The 23038-nt window shown below is 34.6% G+C and overlaps 2 protein-coding genes across 5 annotated transcripts in view; both read left to right on the top strand.

The window, feature by feature from the left end:
* Nucleotides 1–1051: 1051 nt before the first annotated feature.
* LOC306866535 (programmed cell death protein 2-like) lies at nucleotides 1052–5808 on the top strand. The gene is made up of 6 exons (XM_079411792.1): nucleotides 1052–1526; nucleotides 2998–3161; nucleotides 3291–3680; nucleotides 3799–3888; nucleotides 5170–5327; nucleotides 5640–5808. Exons 1-6 carry the CDS (start codon nucleotides 1422–1424, stop codon nucleotides 5768–5770), a joined length of 1038 nt encoding a protein of 345 aa, XP_079267918.1. The 5' UTR covers nucleotides 1052–1421; the 3' UTR covers nucleotides 5771–5808.
* A 952-nt stretch (nucleotides 5809–6760) lies between these two features.
* LOC306866451 (protein BANP-like) overlaps nucleotides 6761–23038 on the top strand; it is a 37969-nt gene continuing 21691 nt past the window's right edge. For 2 of the 4 annotated variants that reach the window (XM_079411676.1, XM_079411673.1), the window contains exons 1-9: nucleotides 6781–6861; nucleotides 8616–8697; nucleotides 8779–8861; nucleotides 8947–9146; nucleotides 10505–10606; nucleotides 10736–10905; nucleotides 15689–15928; nucleotides 17658–17819; nucleotides 21806–21933. In XM_079411676.1, coding sequence (XP_079267802.1) covers nucleotides 8622–8697; nucleotides 8779–8861; nucleotides 8947–9146; nucleotides 10505–10606; nucleotides 10736–10905; nucleotides 15689–15928; nucleotides 17658–17819; nucleotides 21806–21933 — 1161 coding nt within the window. In that variant the 5' untranslated portion in view covers nucleotides 6781–6861; nucleotides 8616–8621. Of the gene's footprint in view, nucleotides 6862–8615; nucleotides 8698–8778; nucleotides 8862–8946; nucleotides 9147–10504; nucleotides 10607–10735; nucleotides 10906–15688; nucleotides 15929–17657; nucleotides 17820–21802; nucleotides 21934–23038 lie in introns of all 4 variants that reach the window. The other 2 variants (XM_079411674.1, XM_079411675.1) reach the window with 2 other exon arrangements.

Here is a 23038-nt window from a genome sequence, read left to right as displayed (position 1 = left end):
CAGGCCATCAGGCTCCTAAACTCTAACTCTGTGTCATAACATCACATGACTCCATGTATATACCACTATATCAATAGCTATTCATATTTTTCTCTACCTCATATTGCTGCTATTTAAATATTTATATATTTATAAATATTTTTGCACATTCTTTTTTCCCATTCCTCTTATTACTATTTAAGTCAACAACATACTGACCTGTACTGACCTGTACATTTATATTTATATATTTTTTATCTTTTATTTTATTTTATTCCTCTTATTTTTTCTACTTTTCTTTTTCTTAATATTTGTATTCTATATAATTGCACTGTCCTTGGAGCGGACCTGACCTACATTTCACTGCTGGTTATACCCTGTATAATTGTGTATGTGACAAATAAAAAATCTTGAATCTTGAATCTAATAAAATGGGATTAGATACATTTGTGTTGTTTAACATATTTAATTATTGCAGTTTGCGTCATATTCTGAGTTTGCATTTCACTGTTTTAATTCATTTTGATGAATACTAAATCAGTTTTTTTTGCCAGTGGGATGAATTAATGCACATTCACATTTAGTCTAGGACTACAGTAACATCATGTTCACACAGTGCACTGTCAGTCAATAAATGGGAAAAAAGTAACTCGATATTTTCTTGTAAATTAAAAAGTAATGCGTTACTTTACTAGTTACTTGAAAAAAGTAATGCGTTATCCCAACACTGTTTACAGACATGATTTTATAACTTTCTGATTTGAATCAATTGCAAGGAGACGCCGCGAGAGGGCAGTACACTTACACGCAAAATCAATAAGAAAGTCACCTATTAGCTCTTTCTTCAATGTAGTTGTTAAACTGTCAGTTTAGCAAAGGATTTTAGGACTTTTTTCCCTTAGAGATAACGTGAAACGACAATAAATCAGTTCACATGAGTCTAATTTGACATGAAATTGAATTAATGTGAATATTACGAGTATTTTTTTCAGTGGCTGTAAAATATAGGCTAACGAATCTAAGTTCAAAAGAACCGAGCCAGCCAGGAGTCGAACCTAGAATCTTCTGATCCGTAGTCAGACGCGTTATCCATTGCGCCACTGGCCCGATGCGAGTCTTAATTAAAATACGACCTTATTAACAAAACCTTTTTTTTTTTGACCAAAACTAATATTTTGATTTAACATATAAATGACATACGTTAATATTTACACTTAGTAAAACAATGTATGACGTTTATGTACCAGACTCAAATGTCCTTTGTAATAATTTAAATCAAGCTTAACGTTACGTACATAATAATTCGGAAATATTTCACATTTAACGCATATCATCCTGAATTAATATAAATTATAAACCAGTATCTGGACGTTTTAACTTCACTTCACTTTCCACATGTTCAGAGAATCACATGGACTGGAGATTTCTGCTTATTAATAATCATGGCAACATCTATACACGAGACAGTCCTCATAGGAATAAGTGATGGAGTTATTGACAAGAAGAAAAACACGCCTTATTGCTCGAACAAAATTGGAGATAAACCGGTAAAGGAAACGTAATTTGTACATATAACGTTTGTGTCATGCTAACTGAAGTAAGCTAGCTTGACAGCTACTTGATTATATTGTAGTTAATAAATGTAGACATTCAGTGTTTTTGACAAGCACGCGGAATTAAATCAGATTTGCATCAGTGAACGTTAAAAGATTTCTAAAAGTGTTTAAAAGTAGGCTATCGCTAGCTAGTTAGCTAACTTGGGGGCTAAACATACTAACTCGCACATGTAAGATTAATTTATGTTATTACAAACGACTTTAATTTATGTATGATGTATTTTACAACCACGTTATTTGACATGTTTGCACTGTTGTAATAAAATAATTGTAGTTGTTTGTTTAAATCATGTAGTCGCTAAGTCAGAGAACCCGTATGTTAGCGTGATGCTCCATCGGGCCAGTGGCGCAATGGATAACGCGTCTGACTACGGATCAGAAGATTCTAGGTTCGACTCCTGGCTGGCTCGGTTCTTTTGAACTTTGAGTTAGTTTGATTTATTCCATTCTCGCGATTCATTTTTTTCTCTCTCAAAATTGCACGAGGACACAAATATGCAATGGAAATATAAATAACTATCAATTAATTTGTCAATTATGGTAAACAATTAAAAAAAAGTTTATGCATTTCTCAATAAGTATTAGTGTAATATATAATATCAAATTACAGCAATGCAAAGCATTCTGTGCTATTTTCATTTTGAATATAATACATGGCTAAAATAATAGTTTCTGGGGTATTTTTCTTATTTATAGATTTGGGAAATATAACAAGATATGATATGTGAAAGTAATGCAGAATGTGCATTTAATAAAATATTTGTGTACAGCATCTAAAATAAATGAGGCCTATTATATTTGAATGGTTTAGATGTTTAAACCTGGAAGGCTATTATTTAAAATAAATGATATCCTATTAGCTAAACAGATCACAATTAAAATTCGTATTCAATATAGACATGACATAAAATCATATTTACATGTTGTTCAAACAATATATATATTTAATTTACCTGAATGACGTTTGTTATCATTTAAACCAATCTTACAGGTACATTACCGTTAAAATGTTTTGCATCAAACACAAATCATTTCTGATTGTCTATTGAATATAGACCACTGTCGATTTGACAAAGAATGCACAATTAAGATGAAAACTAATTGGCAGTTTTAATCACCACATTGAGGCACATTGACTGACAAAAAATGTCAAAAATGTCGTATTAATAAAATTAGCCACAATAGGTATGCATAGTATCTAAAATAATTATGAATTAACTGAAAATTACCTTTTTTAGTAAAAAAGTTTAATTCTGTATTGTTGTGTCTATACACTATGTATTTTGTATTATGAAACATGTTGTAGCACTTTGAGTATGAGAAAGGCATTACAAATGAAAACTGCTATTATTTATTACGTTCATTTATTTTATTACAACTTACAGAGTTTTCATCATTACAGGACCTGCTTCCAGTAATCACTCTCCAGTACCCCTCATGCGCTCTGTGTCAGAGAGGCCTGTCCCATGTGGTGCAGGTCTACTGCCCTCTTGCGGCGTCTCCTTACCACAGAAACATCAATGTATTCGCCTGCACCAATCCACAGTGCTATGGAAAATCAGAGAGGTACAGCTTGTCATTTTAGATCAATGCATTATTTATATATCAAATGTGTTCTGCTTCCATAACTATTCCTTAAAACCTTTCATTTTCGGACAATCTGACCATGTCGCCTGTATATATATATATACCTAGCTGGATTGTCCTGCGCTCTCAGTGCTTGGATGATTACATCACATCAAGACAATACAACAAAACCACAGCATGTACAGAATCTGCGATGTCCAGAACAGACTGCTGTGATGAAGCTGATGATTGGGGGATGGACGATGAAGAGCAAGTGGCAAAAAGCGGCGGACAAATGCCAAATGACAGCACAGATATCAGCAGCAGGCTTCAGGAGCTGTGCATTGATGGAGATCATCAAAGTGTCCTCCAGCCCACCGATGTGCCCGTTTTCCAGCCGGTCTACATAAGCGTTATGGAGGAAACAGACTTGGATGGATTTCATGATACGGATCATGAAAACGAACTGTTTGGAGAGTATGAGAAGAGGGAGGGAGTGATTGTCAGGGAGATTCAGAGGTGGGGATTGATTCTACTACAGAGACTACAGGTCTTTTCAGTGAATCACTGATGAATGATAAATGCGTGTGTAAATTGTTAGTCATGTAACGCCTCAGTTTCTATACTTTTTTTTCAGTTGTGGGGAAGCTCAGGAGGCCAAGCATGGAGATGAAGTGTTTACTAGTTTCATGAAGAAAATCTCTCTTTGTCCCGAACAAGTGTTACGGTGATTGAATTTGCAAAAATATTTAAAAAAATAATAATTTTGTGCGTTTATATGCATTTTCATTAGAATTAATCTTGTTAGTATGCATGCTTTTGCAATGTTATTATTGTTAATTAAAACTAAAACCATAAAAAATTCTCATTATTTGAAATATTTTCATTAGCTGAAATAAAATATATTATTTTTTTAAATGTATTCCAACTAGTTGCCAGAGCAACATAAAAAAAAAAACTAGTAGAAATGACAAAACCATACAGTAAAGATTTAACAATTTTTTTTTTAACTAAAATTAGTATCAAAACATATGAAAAGTAGTGCTGTCAAACGATTAATCGCATCCAAAATAAAAGTTTTTGTTTACATAATATATGTGTGTGCTGTGTATATATTATTATATATATATATATATATATATATATATATATATATATATATATATATATATATATATATATATATATATATATATATATATATATATATATAATACACAGCATGTATATATTTAAGAAAAATATGTTATGTTTATATATTTATATATGATATTATTCAATTTAATTATTCAAATATAAATATTTATATGTAAATGTTTTCAAAATATATACATGCATGTGTGTGCATTTATATATGCATAATAAATATACACAGTACACATACATATATTATGTAAACAAAAACTTTTATTAATCACGATTTGACAGCACTAATGAAAAGTCTAGTTTAAAATAATAGCAAAAACACAATAGTATATCAGTGATACTAAAATAACACCAGAGTTCACTACTGCAGCAATGAACACGACACAAGCTGAGTTGTCTGATTCGCCAACAAATGACTTTAAAGGAGTCAGTTAAAAAGATTCACAAAACCACCTTAAAGTCAAGTCAGCTTTTTGAATCAAACTACCTCTGTTAATTAATTACTCAAACAGTTCACCATCTCCTTTAACGAATCGTCAGTTATTTATCATTTATGTTCGATTCTTATGTTCACCGAACACGTTTGCATTTAAAAACGCCAGATGCAGGGCAGTGGATTGACGCAAGGTCTAGAGATGCGTTTTTTAAAAGTAAAGCGTCAGGTGCAAGTGCAGCTGTCAAACACGAGGTGTGAGGTGGTGATTTCATATGAATTTGTATGATTTAATGTATGATTTTTACTAAAAAGTAAGCAGGAAGGTCCATCCCGAAACATCATCATAAACCGTTTGTTGTATTATTCACCCACTCATTTCATTATTTACTCCTGTTTCAATCTAATGTGTTACCTCTCACCTTATAGATACAGTTGGGCCGGATCACCTCTATTTATAACAGAGCCTCCTTCCAGTGTTAGTCAGACGGTGCCGTGCTGCGCTCACTGCAGCAGCCCGAGAGTTTTCGAATTCCAGCTCATGCCAGCTTTGGTCGGTTTGCTCAGTAGTGCAGACACAAATTCAGGTAAGTACAGATGTTCTAAAATTGACGTAATACCAATTATTTATTTATTTAATACAAATTTATTTTCACATAACAATGTGGTAAGAATTGGAACTAAAAGCAATATTTTATGTCCATTTATTGATTTATTACGGTAAGCAGTTGTAAAATATTGTGCAATGTACAATTATTAATATTTATCTCAAAATAACCCTCTGATCCTGCATCGTGTCAGGATATATTTTGTGATAATGAATGGCTGGCTGCATATTATATCTTCCTTGTTATATTTCTTTTAATGTTTATAATATAAGATTTGTTTTGTTTTCTCAGACATTTCGCTGGAGTTCGGAACAGTTCTTGTGTACACTTGCAGAAACAGCTGTTGGAAATCTGGATCAACAGCTCCAGTGGAAGAGTTTCTTGTTGTCCAGCTCGACCCAGACCAAAAGCTCTTCAAATGATATAATTTATCAACAATAAAGATACATGTTTTCAGTACAACTTCATTTTGTTATTATTTCATATATTGTTTTTTATTATCTAAAGGAGTAGAAAAAATTAAATGTGCTGAAAATGTACTCACCCTCATCCAGAATGTAGATGAGTTTGGTTCTTCATCTGAGAAATGTAGCATTGCATCAGTTGTTCACCAATGGATCCTCTGCAGTGAATGGGTGCCGTCAGAATCACAGCTCATAAAATCATCCACAACTAATCCACACCACTCCAGTCCATCAATTAATGTTTTGTGAAGTAAAAAAAAAACAGCATGTTTGTAAGAAACAAATCCATAATAAAGGTATTTCACACAAGATAACTTTTTCACAGGAGACATCAATGTTATCGATAGAGGACCAGAAGCAACAAATTAATTTAAAAAACCTTACCAACATTTTTGTTGTGGTTTGGGTTACTTGTGGATTATTATAATGTTTTTATCAGCTGTTTGGTCTCTCATTCTGACGGCACCCATTCACTGCAGAGCATCCATTGGTGAGCAAGTGATGCAATGCTACATTTCTCAGATGAAACAAACTCATCTACATCTTTGGATGAGTACATTTTCAGCACATTTTTGGGTGAATTATTCCTTTAAATTTACATGCATCTGAAGAAACTTAATTTTGTCAGTAATCTAGACCCTCATGTACAAAGGTGAGTGATAATTAAGAATAGATTAGATGGATAGATGTGATTTGAATGAAAGTAAAGACGGCAAGATACTGTTATGGATGAATGAACATGCATGTGCATGTGTTATGAATAAAAACGGGTATTTGCGTTGTGCATGAGCAAAAAGTAACGACACATATCGATAATGCGGTTTTCTCTCAGAACATTAACCTAATTTTGAAGCAAGCACTTGTGAACCTACAAAAAAAGCTCAAATTTGAGAACACTCTTGGAACGACTGTAGGACTGAACGCTGCCCCTGTGTGCGCATGCGCAGTGAGAGCGGCGCGCGGCGTTCAATGCTCAGGCTTTCTCTCGCGAGGAAGGACGCCATTATCGGAATCCTACCAAAACAACACGAGAATTCATCATTCAAACGGTAATATAAACCCTTCTGACACGCGACGCCTCCTGCTCTCCGCGCGCTGCAGAAATATGGCGCTGTGCATTAAAGAAATACACATTATCCTGCTGTTTTCGTCTCAACTGTGTCATGAAGGACACAAATGAGGCCTATTGTATTCCCCTGCTGCTGTTTGAGCTGTTGGTTAGCAGGCGCTAGCTAACAGGCTACATGAGTAGGCTAGCTGGACTCAAGCACTGGTTCATTATTAAACTCTTACAAGATTGGCGACGTTTAAAGAGTGTTTTGTGTTTTTTGAAACCGGGAAGCGTCGGTGTTTTTGGTTTGTCCAAACATTAAATGCTTAGTAGAGTTGAACGAAATTAAGTCTTGTAACCTAGCACTCTCATATTTACTGTTAGAAACATACATGCACTTCTTAAAAGTAACGTTACCGCGGTATGGGTATGTTTTAGAGCATGTACTGTGGTATTATACTGTGGACTATTTGTTTCCATAACTTGGGGAACTGTGTAAATATTACTTTGTTAAGATTGTAATCTTGTGTTTTGGACAATTCCCTGGTGCACACATTTATCCTTTGATATCATTAAAATATTACCACGGTATTATTTTGTATGGTTCAGTTACTGCTGTAGAGACTGTTGAAGAATGGGAATCTGGGGATCATTATCATATGCAAATAAATAAATATAAGATATTTACTCACACACTACTGGTCAAAAGTTTGGAATAATTACATTTTATTAATATTTTTAAAGAAGTCTCTTGTTGGCTGCTGAAAATTATTTTTGCCATCACAAAATTTTAACATCTATTCAAATTGAGGATTAAATAAATGCAACATTGGTGAGCATAAAGCCCTTTTTTTTCCAAAACAAAAAATCCAATAATTAATTTTTTTTTAAATTCCATTATGAAACCGAATGTGTACCAGGCACTAATTTATGAAATTTAATTAATTAATGATGATAATTTAATCAATAATACTTATTCTTAAATAGTCTATTTATTACTTTGAGTTATTTATTTCAATTAAATATGTATTATAATTTTTTTCCAGTGTCTCTTCAAAAAATTGCCATTCATTTTATTTGTGAGAGGAATAGTGTAGTAATGGACAAAACAAGTGTAGGGTCACCTTCAGTACCGCATCCTCCCTTCAGGGGCTCTCAGCTGCCGTTTAGGCAGTTTTGTTGGCAAGGATACAACGGTGCCTGCATGTAAAAAATCACACACTTACCTTGTGGTAGCTTATAATATAAATATTACAATATTAAAAACATGAAAATGAAGGAAAATGACTTTCCATGAAAATGAAGGAAATGAATGAAAATTGCTAATCCTTCCCAAGATAACGAGGGGAAAAAAGAGCAAATAATTCAAATAACATTGTTAATTTAGTATCATTGAGAGATTATTACTTTATATATTTATTAAATTCTTTTGTTTTTGTATTTTCTGATTTCATTTTAATTTTAGGTGAAGTTTTAGTCATTTTGTTCTGTTTTTGTCATTTTTATTTATTTATACAGATAGAATTATATCGTTTTTTTTTCATTTTTATTTCAGCTTTAGTTTTAATTATTTAAACTAAATGAAAATGAGAAATGTTGCTTTGGCAACTACCAGAAATAAAATAAGTTAATTCATTTTTTTTTTTTTTTAATGGTTTTAGTTTTAGTTGACAGTAATAACCCTGATTGATATGACACAAGCAGCCCGGACTTATTTATGGATGATTTATCGATTATCTTTCTGAAACGCAGGTTTGAATGATGTCCGAGCAAGATTTGGTGGAGATAGTCCAGATCGCAGTGGCAGATTTGAATCATGAAGGACATCAAACAGGTGAGTCCTCTGAATCAATAAAAAACTGCAGCTAGTGTTTGTGGTTTTCTACAGTGCTTCTTTTTTTTAAAATTAAACTAGATGTCCTGGAGAATCATGAAGACGCTGATCAACCAGGCAGGAAACGAGCAAGACTGGACATTAGCCAAGAAACATCTATTAAGGTGATTAGAGATGATCAGTAAATCTGGCACAGAATATAATGGACGTTGGCTATGATCCTGTTTTATTTGTGTGTTTCTCTAACAGTCGATGCTGCTGTCCATCAGTCAGGCTATCTGCCAGCGGCTGGACAGCATGGACGCCAAGCTGCAGGTTCTTGAAGCCACCTGTCGAGGTTTAGTCGAGAAGCTGGACACAGTGATGGGGAAAAACCAGTCGACCATCCAGGTCCCCATGGTGTCAGGGTCCCCTTTCGGAGCCACTCAGACCTGCGACAAAGTACGCTGGTAAGGGGACCACAGATGATGGCTGGATGTTTTATACAACAGCGCGTGGACTTGTTTTTTCTTTTATTGAAGATGCTTCACCTTTAATTCAAACCTGATCGCACAGAGCAGCATCTTGAGATTGATTTTACATACTGATGAAATCACTTTATGGTCAATTGTCTTTGAAAAAGTGGAAAATCATGTCCAGTTGGTCTTTATTTGTAGATCTGCATGACTGCATAGACTTCCCATGAGCCACCAACACCATCTAAAACAAGAGCACATGTTTTATTTAGCTGTGCTTCTCATCTGCTTCAGGACCTAGACTGTTAAAATTAATTAAACAAAAATTAAATAAACAAAACTAAAAAATCATTGTATTGATCGATATTAATAATTAATCAATACATATGTATTTTGGGCGTATTAATTAATTGTTAATATCAATAAATATTAATACAATAATCAATATTAACAATTAATCAATACATATATATTTTGGGGCGTATTTGTTGATATTATGGCCTAAAATATTTTTTGATAAACATTTAGTAAATATTTTTAATTTTCATAATTTGTTTTATGATTAAATATATATTTTGTATAAAAATGTCTTGTGGTGGCTTAAAATCAGAGGTGTAAAAAGTACTCAAAAATTTTACTCAAGTGAAAATAAAGATACTCTTAAAATTAAAAGTACAAGTATCTGGCCAAAAACATACTTGAGTAAAAGTACTTTTTTTTCTGACAGACATAAAGAAGTTTGGTTAAAGGGAGAAAACGAAACAAAATGCAATGCACAGGACAAACACATATCTGTAATACATGCCTTTAACATCAGCAACAAAAGTTATGGGAAGTTTTCTTCTCCTTATCAAAGCAAATACATTTTTTCTTAACTATACACAGTTACATGGTGCATTTTATTATGTAATTTTATTATGTATTATTAGATGTTTAGTCTGAAACTGATAAAAAAAAGCTGATAATTTCTTTCTTGTTATGCTGGACACTCAAAAGCTGGCTGGTATTAAAATTAAATACCCTAAATAAATAAAAAATGAATTTAGGAATTGTAACAATCATTATTTTGAGATTTGCATTTAACAGTGTTACTACGTTATTATCATTAGTAGTATTTTTATTGTGTTTTTGTAAGCTTGACTTTGAGTGTTGGATGATGATAAAGGTAATCTAAATGTACAAACAGAGTAAATTATCTGCACAATTAAATATTTAATACATATTAGAGCTGTGGTTATTGAGCATCCCTATTTATTATTATTAGAACAGGCTTTTTTTGTGTTGCGACCCACCATTTGAGAACCAGCTGTGATATTGACACTGAGACAGTAACAGTGAGTGTTTGCTGTCAGTGTTGTTCCTCAGACAAACGTTATAATGAGTGGAGACCGGCCGAAGACGCGGGAGGAGACTTCACCGCATGCCTCGGACTCTTTAGAGAACCTGCTCAGCAAGTGAGTGCCACAGACTGTGCTTTTGTGCATAAAAGAAATACAAATATTTGTATGGTGTATTTAGATATATACAGGAGACAGTCTCTGGATTTGTTGCACGGGCTCATTTGTGTTGTGTTTTCACTGCAGTACTGTTGGGCGAGGAAGACAGAAGACGATCGTGCTGAAGGTTCCGGTCCAGGAAGAGGTTCAGGAGGATCAGGAAAGCGGCTCTGAAACGAGCGACTCGGTGTCCAACAGCGGCCAGCCTTTATCTCAGAATACCAACAATGTAACACTCATCACCCTCAACTCAGAAGGTAAGATTCACAAGAGGATCATGTTTTGTCTTAAAATTTCCCTGATGATAATTACTGTCACATGCATTTATTTGTGCACAAAAATCCCTTATGAATTCATTAATGCAGGAAGCTTTGATAGGACGTAAAGGACCTTTTTTAACATAGTCAATGGACCCATGTCACATTTTTCCGGTTCTTAGAAGCAGAAGCGTTTCCATTTGCTCCAATAGCAATACATAAATAAATGCAAGACATTTCTGTATGATAATTGATATTTATGGGTTTATGACTTATGAGGACAAAAAAAATGATTACGTTGGTCAGAAGAAAGAAAATTAATTAGTTACATTTATATAGTGCTTTTCTAGGCACTCAATGCGCTTTACATAGTAAGGGGGGTATCTCCTCGTCCACCACCAGTGTGCAGCACCCACCTGGATGATGCGACGGCAGCCATAGCGCGCCAGAACGCCCACCACACACCAGCTTACTGGTGGAGAGGAGACAGTGATGAAGCCAATCAGTAGATATGGGGAAGGTTAGGAGGCCATGATGGTCAGAGGCCAATGGGCAAATTTGGCCAGGATGCCGGGAGTTACACCCCTACTCTTTTTCGAAGGACATCCTGGGATTTTTTATGACCACAGAGAGTCAGGACCTTGGTTTAACATCTCATCCGAAGGACGGTGCTTTTTACAGTATAGTGTCCCCGTCACTACACTGGGGCATTAGGACCCACACAGACTGCAGGGTGAGCACCCCCTGCTGGCCTCACTAACACCTCTTCCAGCAGCAACCTAGTTTTCCCAGGAGGTCTCCCATCCAGGTACTGACCAGGCTCAACCCTGCTTCGCTTCTGTAGGCAACCAGTCTTGGGCTGCAGGGTGATATGGCTGCTAAAATGCAAACACTCATACAACAGCGTTAACAAGTTTTCTATTTAATCCCAAGGTAATTAAACACAAAGAATAATGTTATAAATGTATTTAAAAACAAATTTAAATTATAAAAATAAAGCAATAAAACACAAAGTATAACGTTATGTATATACATTTTTTAAATTAAAATAAAAAATACAAATAAAAAAAATTGTTTTAGATATAAAATACCAAGATAATAAAATACAAAGTATAATATTATTGATGCACATAAGTTGTTTTAAACAATAAAATATATATATATAAAAGATAATAAAACACAAAGCATAATATTATAAATGTACATTATTTAAAAAAAGAAAAATGTTAACAATAAAAATGTAATACCAAGGTAATAAAACAAAAAGTATATAATAAATGTAATTACATTTAAAAAAAAATTAAATATTAAAAAAGACAAAAAATAAAAAATAAATAATACTAAGATAGTGACACACAAAGTATACCGTTATAAATGTACTTTTTTACAATTAAAATACAAAAATAAAAACATTAAAAAAATTCACATTTCATACCAAGGCAAAGCAAAGAATAATATTTTAAATGTACATGGAGCTTTTTCACTAAATTACAAAAACCTGCTAGATTAATGATGTTAATTACTGTGGAAACCGGTCATCACGATCTGTAAAGCAGGTCTATAAGCTTGGTCCTTGAGCTCCATAGGTTCTTGAAGGCGGTACATTGTCAGTATAGAGAGAATCTGATTGGACGAAAATCATCGTGCTGCAGAATAAGCCATCAACATTATAAAGATAGTAAATTTAACCTCTACTAAAAGCTAATTTTGTCAATGTTTAGAAGTAGACTAGCATAAAAATTTTATGGCGACTTTAAAGGATATAATTTTTATAAGCCGATGGGAAACCATTTGTTTTGAGTTTAGCACAAACATGGCCTCACAAGAAGACTTGAACAATTATTGAAAAGGTTTGAAGACATGGAAATCTTTGAAATGCATCTGCACTAATAAGATAATAGCATGTTTATGGCTCGCATGTGTTTTGTCTCGGTAGTTGGGGAACATTTAAGCATTTAAGCATAGAAATGTAGCGGGAAAACCTTGAAATCTTAGAAGTGTGAACAGAGAACAATAGGCTTTGGTTTGTGAAATCAAAGTGTGCTCAACTATTATTGATTAATAATATAAACATGTTTTGACTATCCGCTATTACTCCCTGGACACTTAAAAGCAAATCGTGTGTTTTGTAAACGTCTGGCCATCCGTGATTCAGGATTGTATCTTTGTTCTGGAAGAGGTCTGGGATTAAAGGGTTTGTTTTGATTGCTTAACTTCTGCTTTTGCTTTTCTTATTATTTGACTGGGTTGTTTTGTAGTGGCGTCTGGGTTAGCTTGGTTAGTTCAAAGACGTTCCTCCGCAAATATTCACTCGTTCGCAGCTGTTTGTGATGATATTTAGTCAACGAATGGTACATTTGGTTCTTTAAAGGCTTTGCGTTTGTTTGTTTGCGTTGTTTTCCCCTTGCTTTAACCTTGTCTATTGTTTTGATGTAAAGAAGTGGGGTAAAATGTGTCATCCCTTTAATCTAGCAAACTGTGCAGCATTTTTGTCATGTGACCATCTATTTAAAGAGTGGCTGTCTTATACAGCTGCTTGTGATTGAGAGATTCACTCTTTTTGCATGAAAACATTTTTTTAATTTTTTTTTTTTTTAGAAAATGGTGATTTTTTTTTTGCTATATTCACATATAAAAAAAACAAATATATATATATATATATATATATATATATATATATATATATATATATTTGTTTTTTTTTTATTATTCTTTTATTTATTTCATAATGATATCCAATGAAAGGTTAGATTTTTGTGATTTTTTTTAAATAAAAGACCAAAAGGATTAACAATGCAGATTAATTTTCACAGCCTTCTTTGATCATATTTACCAAGAGTGGCGATATTTTAGCCATGACTGTATATATATATATATTTTAATTACATACACATGTTACTTATTTATTCATAAATTCATCAGTTTTAAAAATCATTATTTTTTTAAAATTATTATATTATATTACATTGCATAGCATTACATTATATTATATTACAAAATGTTGACTATTTGTTACATTGAAATGTTCTAAATAGATTTTAAAATATAATATAATATAGGTATATTTTTTTGTTTGCCTATAAGTTTTTTAATCCAAATTTATTTTGTTTTTGTAATTTTTGTTATATATATATATATATATATATTCCTTTTTTATTACAAATATATGGCCATCTTGTACAGCTGCCTGATACTGGAAGACTGACATGGGACAAAACTGAATTTGTTTTGCTATTTTTATTATTATTTTGCAAAATATTGATCATTGTTTGCTGCATCCAGATTTGGTTTATAAAAATGTAAATTTATTATGTTATATTCTTAATCTTCGTTTATATTTTTATTTTAAATGTAAACGGTCCACACATTTTTTTTAGCTTACCTTTTGACCTGACACATTTTACTCCCTATCATAATATTTACACGCCCGGTTTGACGAGACACAGAAACCCACATCCATGATAAACCATAATAAACCCCGTCAAACTATAGCAGAAGCAATGCTTGGCACGTACCACACATACAAACATTTAACAGAAATGCCTATTTAAATCATTTTTGAGACAAATTATGCCAAAGTCACAATATTTTTCTTGAGAGCACTCGTGATGAGAACACATTCCTGGATGTAATATTTCCAGTCTTAGTTATGTGAAGAAGAAATGTGATGGTCTCACTGTTGAACTTCAATCATCATTTTCAGTCACGCCAGCATTTTTGGCCAAATAAAGACTTGAGTCTCTGGTCTCAACCATTAATGCTCTTGTGAAGTGTTTGTTTGGTGACAAATAATATCCAGCAGGGGACACTCTTGCATTTGCTCTGAGCTGAGAATTCAGGTCTGTGACCTCAGCAGACATTGAGGGACTTGCTCTCGCCCCTCCACAGATATTTGGGATTTCTAGTAGTCTAATATTGAAGACAATGGCTAATGCTTCACTTGTTCCCCCAATCCTGAACATGTCACACTGACCTTGTGACAGTCACTTATTTTGATGTTTCATTATATCTTGCTTGCACAGTTATTTGCCCTCTAGATCAGGGGTTTACAATCTTTTTGATGCCAAATATCAAATATGCTGCTCCTATGCAAAGGTGCACCTTCCTAAAATATAAAGGCAGCTAAATATTTTCATGTATAAAGACATTTATACTGTGTGAGAAAAATGGTAAGAGTAACATTAAATGGACAATATGTTTAAAAAGTTAAAAAAGTCAAATAATTGGCGTTTATATTCTCATTGCAAAAAGCAAATGCAAATTATTAAAAGTAATCGGAAAATATTTTGTTATTTTAGTATTATTTATACAGTATTCATTATAGTATTTTAACTGGCTTTTTATAGATATTTTTATATTTTATATATATATATTTTTTACATTTTTGTTCAAGTTTGAGTGATTTTGTTATGCGCTTTTGTCATTTTTATTATAATATAATAAAATATATATTTATAAATATTTATATTTATAATATAATATTAATTAATGTTTCTCTTTAATTTGTTTAATTTATTTCAGCTTTAGTCATTTTAGTACTTCAACGTAACAGTTTGAGTTTTTCATCTAATATTTATATTTTGTTATATGTAAATTTTATATATATATATATATATATATATTTTATATTTATATTTTATGTAAATTTATTTTGTAATATAATATAAATTAATAAAAAAACGTATATGTATGTATATATATATATATATATATTCTCATTGGTCTCTACATTTGGAAAAAAATATTTCTGTAATTGAAGTTTATTTTTCTCCTTCTTGTGTAGAGGACTATCCGGCAGGAACGTGGTTGGGTGATGAGAACAACCCTGAGATGCGTGTGCGCTGTCCGGTGTCTTCAGCAGACATGCTGCACATCAGCACCAACTGTCGCACGGCAGAGAAGATGGCCCTGACGCTGCTAGACTACCTGTTCCACCGCGAGGTGCAGGCCGTCTCCAACCTCTCCGGACAGGGGAAGCACGGCAAGAAACAGCTGGACCCGCTCATGATATACGGCATCCGATGTAAGTCTGAGCAGTACCTCCAGAAGAACAGAATACTTATGATTTACAGGATGTAAATCGCACTTCTGATTCCTCAAAATGATTCTAATTCCTTGATGATGATTCAGTTAAGGATTCTTTATGTTTTTGTATGAGCTGCCAGTTAAAAGTACCGACTCATAAGAGAATCAGATTAAACTGATTTGCACTTTATGATTTTGATTCACTAACAAGAACCATTTCAGAATATTTTTGGGGGGGGAATCAGATTACATTGATCGCACTGTATGGTTTTGATTTGCTAGAAAGAACCAGTTTTTAAGAGCAATTTGTTTGAGAATCAGACTGTTCTGATTGCTGGTGTCAGTGCTGTAAGGTTTTGATTCCTGGCTAATATAATTTGTGTAGGAATCAGACTACACTGGTTGTGCTGGATGTTTTTGATTCACTAAAAAGTAGTAGTTCATAAAAGCCATTTGTTTGGGAATCTGATTACACGCGGTTTTAATTTGCTAAAAGAATCAGATCATGAGAATTATTAGTGCAGGAATTCAACCACTCCTGTCAATGCTTTAACATTTAGATTTAATAAAAGAACTGACTCAGAAGAGTCATTCATTCTGGAATCAGACTAAATTGATTGTGCTATGTGGTTTCGATTCAATAAAAAGAGCTGTCTCATAAGATTCATTCATTTGAGACTCGGATTACATTGATTGTGCATTAAGGTTTTGATTCACTACTGGCTCATACGATTCAGAATTGGACTGCATTGGTTGTGCTGTATGTTGTTGATCCACTTAAAAAAACAGTTCCTAAGAGTCTTTTGTGCAGGAATCAATCCACATTTGTCACTCGGGAAGGTTTTGATTCATTAAAAGAGCTGGCTTATAAGATGAATTTGTTTAGGAGTAGGACTGCACTGGTTGTGCTGTGTGTTTTTGATTCACTAAAAGAACATTCTCATAAGAACCATTCATTTGAGGATCATAATAACACTGATTGCTCTGTATGGCTTTGATTCACTAAAATAATCAGTTCATACAAAACATTTCTTTAGGAATCTGATTACACCAAATGTGCTGTAAAGTTGTGATTTACTACAAGAACTGGCTCATAAACTTCCTTTGTTCCAGAATCAGACTACACTGGTTTTGCAGTATGTTTTTAATACAATGAAAAGAATCAAACATATTTCGCTTCTGTTCTGAAGCCTATTTGTTCCCAGCCCTCTCTGTGACAAATCAGATCTTTAATTGTTCAGTTCAGTTTAGCTATATGAGTCAGTTTAATTAATCTCAGTTCTGTCCTGTCTAATTCAAATCATTCAAGTAGCTCAGCTGCGGTTCTGCCTCATCCGGCATCAGACTTATTTTTCCCACTTGAGCTAATTAGAAGTGCTTCTAACCGCTCCTCTCATTCACAACAACTCGCGTCATGTCAATATGTAGGTCAGTTCGTGCAACCAGCCATAAGTAACATCGAGGAATGAGCTAGTGAGGGTAAAATGAATACGAGGAATGTTACATGCAGTTTTGCACAGACAAACCCCACTTGACAGTGGCTAACGTGAATGAACTCAACTCAACTCAATGATCTGTACCAGAGTTGTGTTTATTTCTGCTACAAAGTGCAACGAGTTTATTTGCTTGCAGCATAAATGTATGACTAAATATTACGTCAGTGTTTCCTCCCTTATTTCCTGACTGATTTTATTATGCTCGCAATGTCTCTGTCCATGTGAAACCAGGTCACCTGTTCCACAAGTTCGCAATTACTGAATCCGACTGGTATCGCATCAAGCAGAGCATCGACTCCAAGTGTCGCACGGCTTGGCGGCGGAAGCAGCGAGGACAGAGTTTGGCGGTTAAGAGTTTCTCACGACGAACCCCGGCCTCGCAAAGCAGCTCAGGTACAAACCCTTGCGTCCTTTCCCGACGATTTTTTTCTCTAGCGAAACCCTGTTTCTCTTTGATTTTGATGCTAAGTGTCTAGGCCGCAGCTGGTTTGTGTTCAATTGAACATAAACATATGCTGCTAGAGAATTCATGCAGTTGTCGTTCCATATGTTAGTTCGCTATCGAATTAGCTATGTATATAACCTCACATCCATTGGCGCAAAAGTCATGTGTACGTTGCGCACACGTGTTTATGTTTGTGTGCGATAGAGAGACTCTGTGACTGATGTTTCCTCATCTAACAGCTGGTTCTAATCTCAGAACAACGCCTCACGTCCTGTCCCTTCCTCTCAGAGATCCGCAGGCCTTCACCTTTGACCCGTTTCGGACTAACCCAAATATCCTGTATTGGTTCGTCACAATGGTCCATACACTTACGATTGCTTCACCTCCTTCAGTCCAGCTGGAATAGGCCGCTCTGCGTGGTAGATTAAACTATTAGCTTATGAACAAGCCACCTGGTGCTCGGCCTTCTTTCAAACCAGAGCGAGAGGAACATGTGGTCTGTTGCTAATGCAAGGAACAAAGTGTTTCCATCCGAGAACTAAAATATCTTATTTTTGATGTGTAGGCATGGAGAAAATAAGCCCCACACCCTGCCATAGCTTGAAAAATTCTGTATTTACTTTAAAAATGTTTTAAAGCTGATGTAATTTTTAACTACGTGACTGTGTTCCATCAGTCTCAGTTTTAATTTGAGGAAGTTTAAAATTCGGGACGGAAAAACAGGATTCATATTGCTTAGACGTGTTAATTAAATTTTAAACGGTATGATTGAAAATAAAAAACATTTAGCAATCATCAAATAGCCCACATTTATGGCAACTTGCCAAGTGATAGTTTCAATCTACTGATGATGAATAATTAATATTTTGTGTAATTCATGGTGTTTAAATCATACCTGTGACCTTTTGGCCAGGTAAGTTTTGAGTGCATTTTCTTTTAATATGATCTCCCTATAATACCTGTAATAACATAGTGTTTACTTAAAGTAACAGCTATGATTCTGCTGTTTCACAAGCGCCACCTTCTGGCAAAGAGTGAATTTGCATTTTCACTTATATTCGTATTTTACGCAGAACAGTGTAGTAAATGTTAACTGACATGCCAACAAGAAAAAAATAAATAAATTGGACATAATCGCCAGGAAGCTAAAAAACCAACAACACTTTAATCTGGGGTAGTGGGGCCTAAAGTAATGCTGTAGCCTAGGCGCCTCTGGTTAATTTAAGGCCCCTTGTACAGATCATTTGATATTTTGAATATCTAATAAGCAGCAATATTTTGCTCAGACGACAGTTTTTGTTAGCACATATTAGCATACAATATTTCTAAATGTGCAACAGGCAGTAGGCCATGGATCTGACCAAATTCTGTATGTTAAGTTAATAAATGGCATCGGCACCGATAGCCTTGTGAGCAGTGCGCCAACATACAGAACCGTTGCGCTAGGAGCGTCCGGAGTTCGAATCCCGACTCGAGGACCTTTCCCGATCCCGTCCCCCATCTCTCTCCCACTTTACTTCCTGTCAACTCTGATCTGTCCTAGCAAAAATAAGTCTTTAACTTAATAAAAGCCGTTGTTTTGGTTAAACAACCATTTTTGTTAGCTTATATTAAAACAAGAATTTAAAATTCTGTATATTTCATGTTGTATGTTTTCGTCAACCTTTGTTCACACATTACCTTACCAAGTTTGCAAACATGGTTGCTGACTGTTAGATAATGAATGTAAACGCACACTGCTAGAACAGGAAATTGAAAATTGAAAAACGTCTTTATATTTAACAATAAGTAGCACCGTTTTGGCCAAATATCGGTTTGCCTATGTTACCATACCATGCTTTTAAGCTAACCGCTACACTGCGAATCATTTTGTGGACATTTTGAACATTTAATAAGCAGAGACTTTTGTTTGTTTTCACACTTTACCATGACATGCTAACCACATGTGCTAGAAAATGAATTTGAAAACCTTCTCTATTCAACTTCTCCATTGAAATGGTCAGTTGACCAAAAAAAGACTACATATTAAATAATAATTTGGCATTTTTTGATGAAATTACCATATTTGTTTGCATATGTTACTGTGTTTTCTGACAAAATTCTTTCTTTGAATAAGCAGTGATATTTTGGTCAAATGGCAATTTTTTTTACAAACATTCCTAGACCATATTTTTAGCATGTGCGTTAACTGCTAAAAAAAGAACTAAAAAAAATCAGTTTATTTAATAAGCGGTGGAGTTCATATTTTAAAGCATGGTTGCTAATCGTTATATCTTGAATCTGACCAAATTCTGCATATTTATTTAAACTCTTACATGTCTGTCGAATGACTAGCTTCATACACTTTACCATGTTTTTGATTGTAGAAATAGCAAAGCTATTTTATTTAATTCAGTAAAATTCAGAATGTTTTATAAGTTGAAGCATTTTCAGCAAACAACCAACTTCACATACATTACCATTCCCTGTTTCAGATTATAAGTGTAGAATTATCAAAGCTGTTTTATTTAATAACATTTGCTAACTTTACCATACCTTTGTTTGTTAGCATATGTGTCACTGTCAGACCACAATTTCAACAGTTCATTATGATTAGCAAGCTGTAGCATTTTCATCTAACAACCATTTTCAGACACATTATCACACTGTGTTTTTGATTGTCATTTGTAGAATGATCATAGCTAATTTATTCAAAACATTTGTTAACTTTACCATACCGTGTTTGTTAGCATGTGTGCTAACTGCCAGGCCACAAATCCAACAAAATTGAGTATGTTTAGTAAGCTGCAGCATTTTCATCAAGCAATCATCTTCAGATACATTATCCTTCTGTGTTTTAGATTATAATTGGATAATTATCAAAGCTGTTTTATTTAAAAACATTTGCTATCTTTACCATACTTTGTTTGTTAGCAAGTGTGCTAACTGCCAGGCCACAAATCCAACACAATTCAGTATGCAACATTTTCATCAAACAACTATCTTGAGACACATTATCATGCTGTGATTTAATTGTCATCGTAGAGTCATAAAACACAGTTGTTTTTGTTTTACATGGGCATTGCTAAACCAATAGCAGCCAAGAAGCAAAATCTAGCAAGCTGAAGGACAAATTGGTCTGGAGATTTTTTTAGATGCATAAAATTGAATCCAGTTTACTTTTCATCCGCAACCTTGGGAAGACCCAACGTAGTCTCAGATCACATTGCACTAACGGTGCACCATTGTCACATTCGGTGCTTTTTCCTCTAAGAAATGTTAGCCGGCTAATATGCCCTTCGCTATGATTTAAAATCACTCCCAACTTTGTAAATGAACACCCGCACCGTTTTTTCCTGGGACGACTTGACAAACTTTAATCAGAAATGCGGTGAGTGTGTGTTTGAAGCGTCTTGGCTGTTGTAGCATGTCGGTAATTCTCATTGTTAAGACTAAAGGGGTTGGGTTTACGTACAGTTTTAGGGCACGAGAGCGTTGGGGCTGCTAGGTCGAGAGCCCTTGTTGTGTATTTTGAGATCGTTTACGCTGTATAAACACGCTCTAATCTGGCAGATGCACTGGATCCCGTCCAGCAGCAGTCGGAAGGGATTTTCCTCAAATTCAGGGTGTGTGAACTCTTTCACGTCTCTCCGTCTGTGAGAACCTTGTTTATCGTATGTTCTCTTCTACATTTGTTTGGGTTTGCGCATGTTCACATTCGTACAAATATCGCAGGGTGTTCGTCTGATTGCACCGAAATCTTGATGGAGGACAGATTGTGGTCTCGCTCTTTATCTCTGTCTTGCTTAAGTGTGTGAGTTTGGCAGTTACAATGCAGCATCTCCTGTTATTGAAAGCAGTTGTTTGACACGGTTTGACCCAGTCTCTCTAGTTTCTGGTTTGACCCACATAGTTGGACTGTGCTATGAACTTGTTTATGTGTGTCCTCAAGCAGATGGAGTCTCAGCTGCAGAGACGTCGGCTATCGAGACCTCTACCCAGCAGGCCTTGCACTACGCTCTGGCTGGAGCCGCACAGCAAGTCCAGATCCACCGTATAGGAGAAGATGGACAGGTGCAAGTTGTAAGTATAATCATATCATCATCCAAAAGGCCAACCCACACAATTATATATAAATATACTAGTACTGTCAAACGATTAATCACGATTAATCGCATCCAAAAATAAAAGTTTTTGTATACAAACCCGATTCCAAAAAAGTTGGGACACTGTACAAATTGTGAATAAAAACAGAATGCAATGATGTGGAAGTTTCAAATTTGAATATTTTATTCAGAATACAACATAGATGACATATCAAATGTTTAAACTGAGAAAATGTATCATTTTAAGGGAAAAATAAGTTTATTTTAAATTGCATGGCATCAACACATCTCAAAAAAGTTGGGACAAGGCCATGTTTACCACTGTGTGGCATATAATTTTTGTTAATTATAATTACAATTGACAAGAATGGCTCTTTACATTTATAATTATTTGATTTTATTATTATATAATAATTATTTAAATGCCTTTACAATGTGAGCCCAGTTTAAGAGGTTCTTGGAGTTCAAGGTGGGCTCTTTTGACTTAGGTCAGTATGCAGAAATCATTCAGTGCCGTAGCAACCATGGCCAGCCACCACTTTTTTCACCAAACGTAAATAGTTAATTCAGGCATTTACAAGACCACACATCTCGTAACAACGCATGCATACCCATTCATCTCAAACCTGTCTCAGCTGCGCAGACAAATACATAAACACACTCAAACATCTGATCTCTCTGTAAGGAGGTCTGGGTCTCCCTGAACTCTGGTACTCAGAGGAAAAGTCAATCCCCTGAAAGCGTTTAATGGCGCTTTAACAGCAGAGTTTCCGCTGTGCCCGATCATGAGGACCTAAACATGATCTCTGACTCTCACAGCTGCATGAGGTCATCTCCACCCCGGCACACCATCCGAAATATGAGACAGCACAATCAAAACCCTGAATACACAGTGTACAATCAGGAGAGTTAAATCTGCGGAGGAGTTCTTGGCATCAGTGGGCTCAGAAACGGATCTGTCATCTGTTGTTTGTGCAACATCTCCCTGAACCGAACCATAATACTTGTACTCTTGGAGGCAACAACTCAATGGTCAGCTTTTGTCAAGGCCTTTGGCTCCTCGAATGTTCAGTTCATGTCAC

Source organism: Barbus barbus (genome assembly GCF_936440315.1).
Source record: "Barbus barbus genome assembly, chromosome: 48".
NCBI classification, from domain to species: Eukaryota; Metazoa; Chordata; class Actinopteri; order Cypriniformes; family Cyprinidae; genus Barbus; species Barbus barbus.
This window is presented reverse-complemented; position numbering and strand designations above follow the sequence as displayed.

Excerpts from the sequence above, each read along its gene's own strand:
- LOC306866535 (XM_079411792.1), top strand. The coding sequence starts at position 1,422 with ATGGCAACATCTATACACGAGACAGTCCTCATAGGAATAAGTGATGGA. Across the intron at positions 3,162-3,290 it reads TGCTATGGAAAATCAGAGAG|CTGGATTGTCCTGCGCTCTC; the intron begins GTACAGCTTGTC and ends ATATATACCTAG. Across the intron at positions 5,328-5,639 it reads TAGTGCAGACACAAATTCAG|ACATTTCGCTGGAGTTCGGA; the intron begins GTAAGTACAGAT and ends TTGTTTTCTCAG.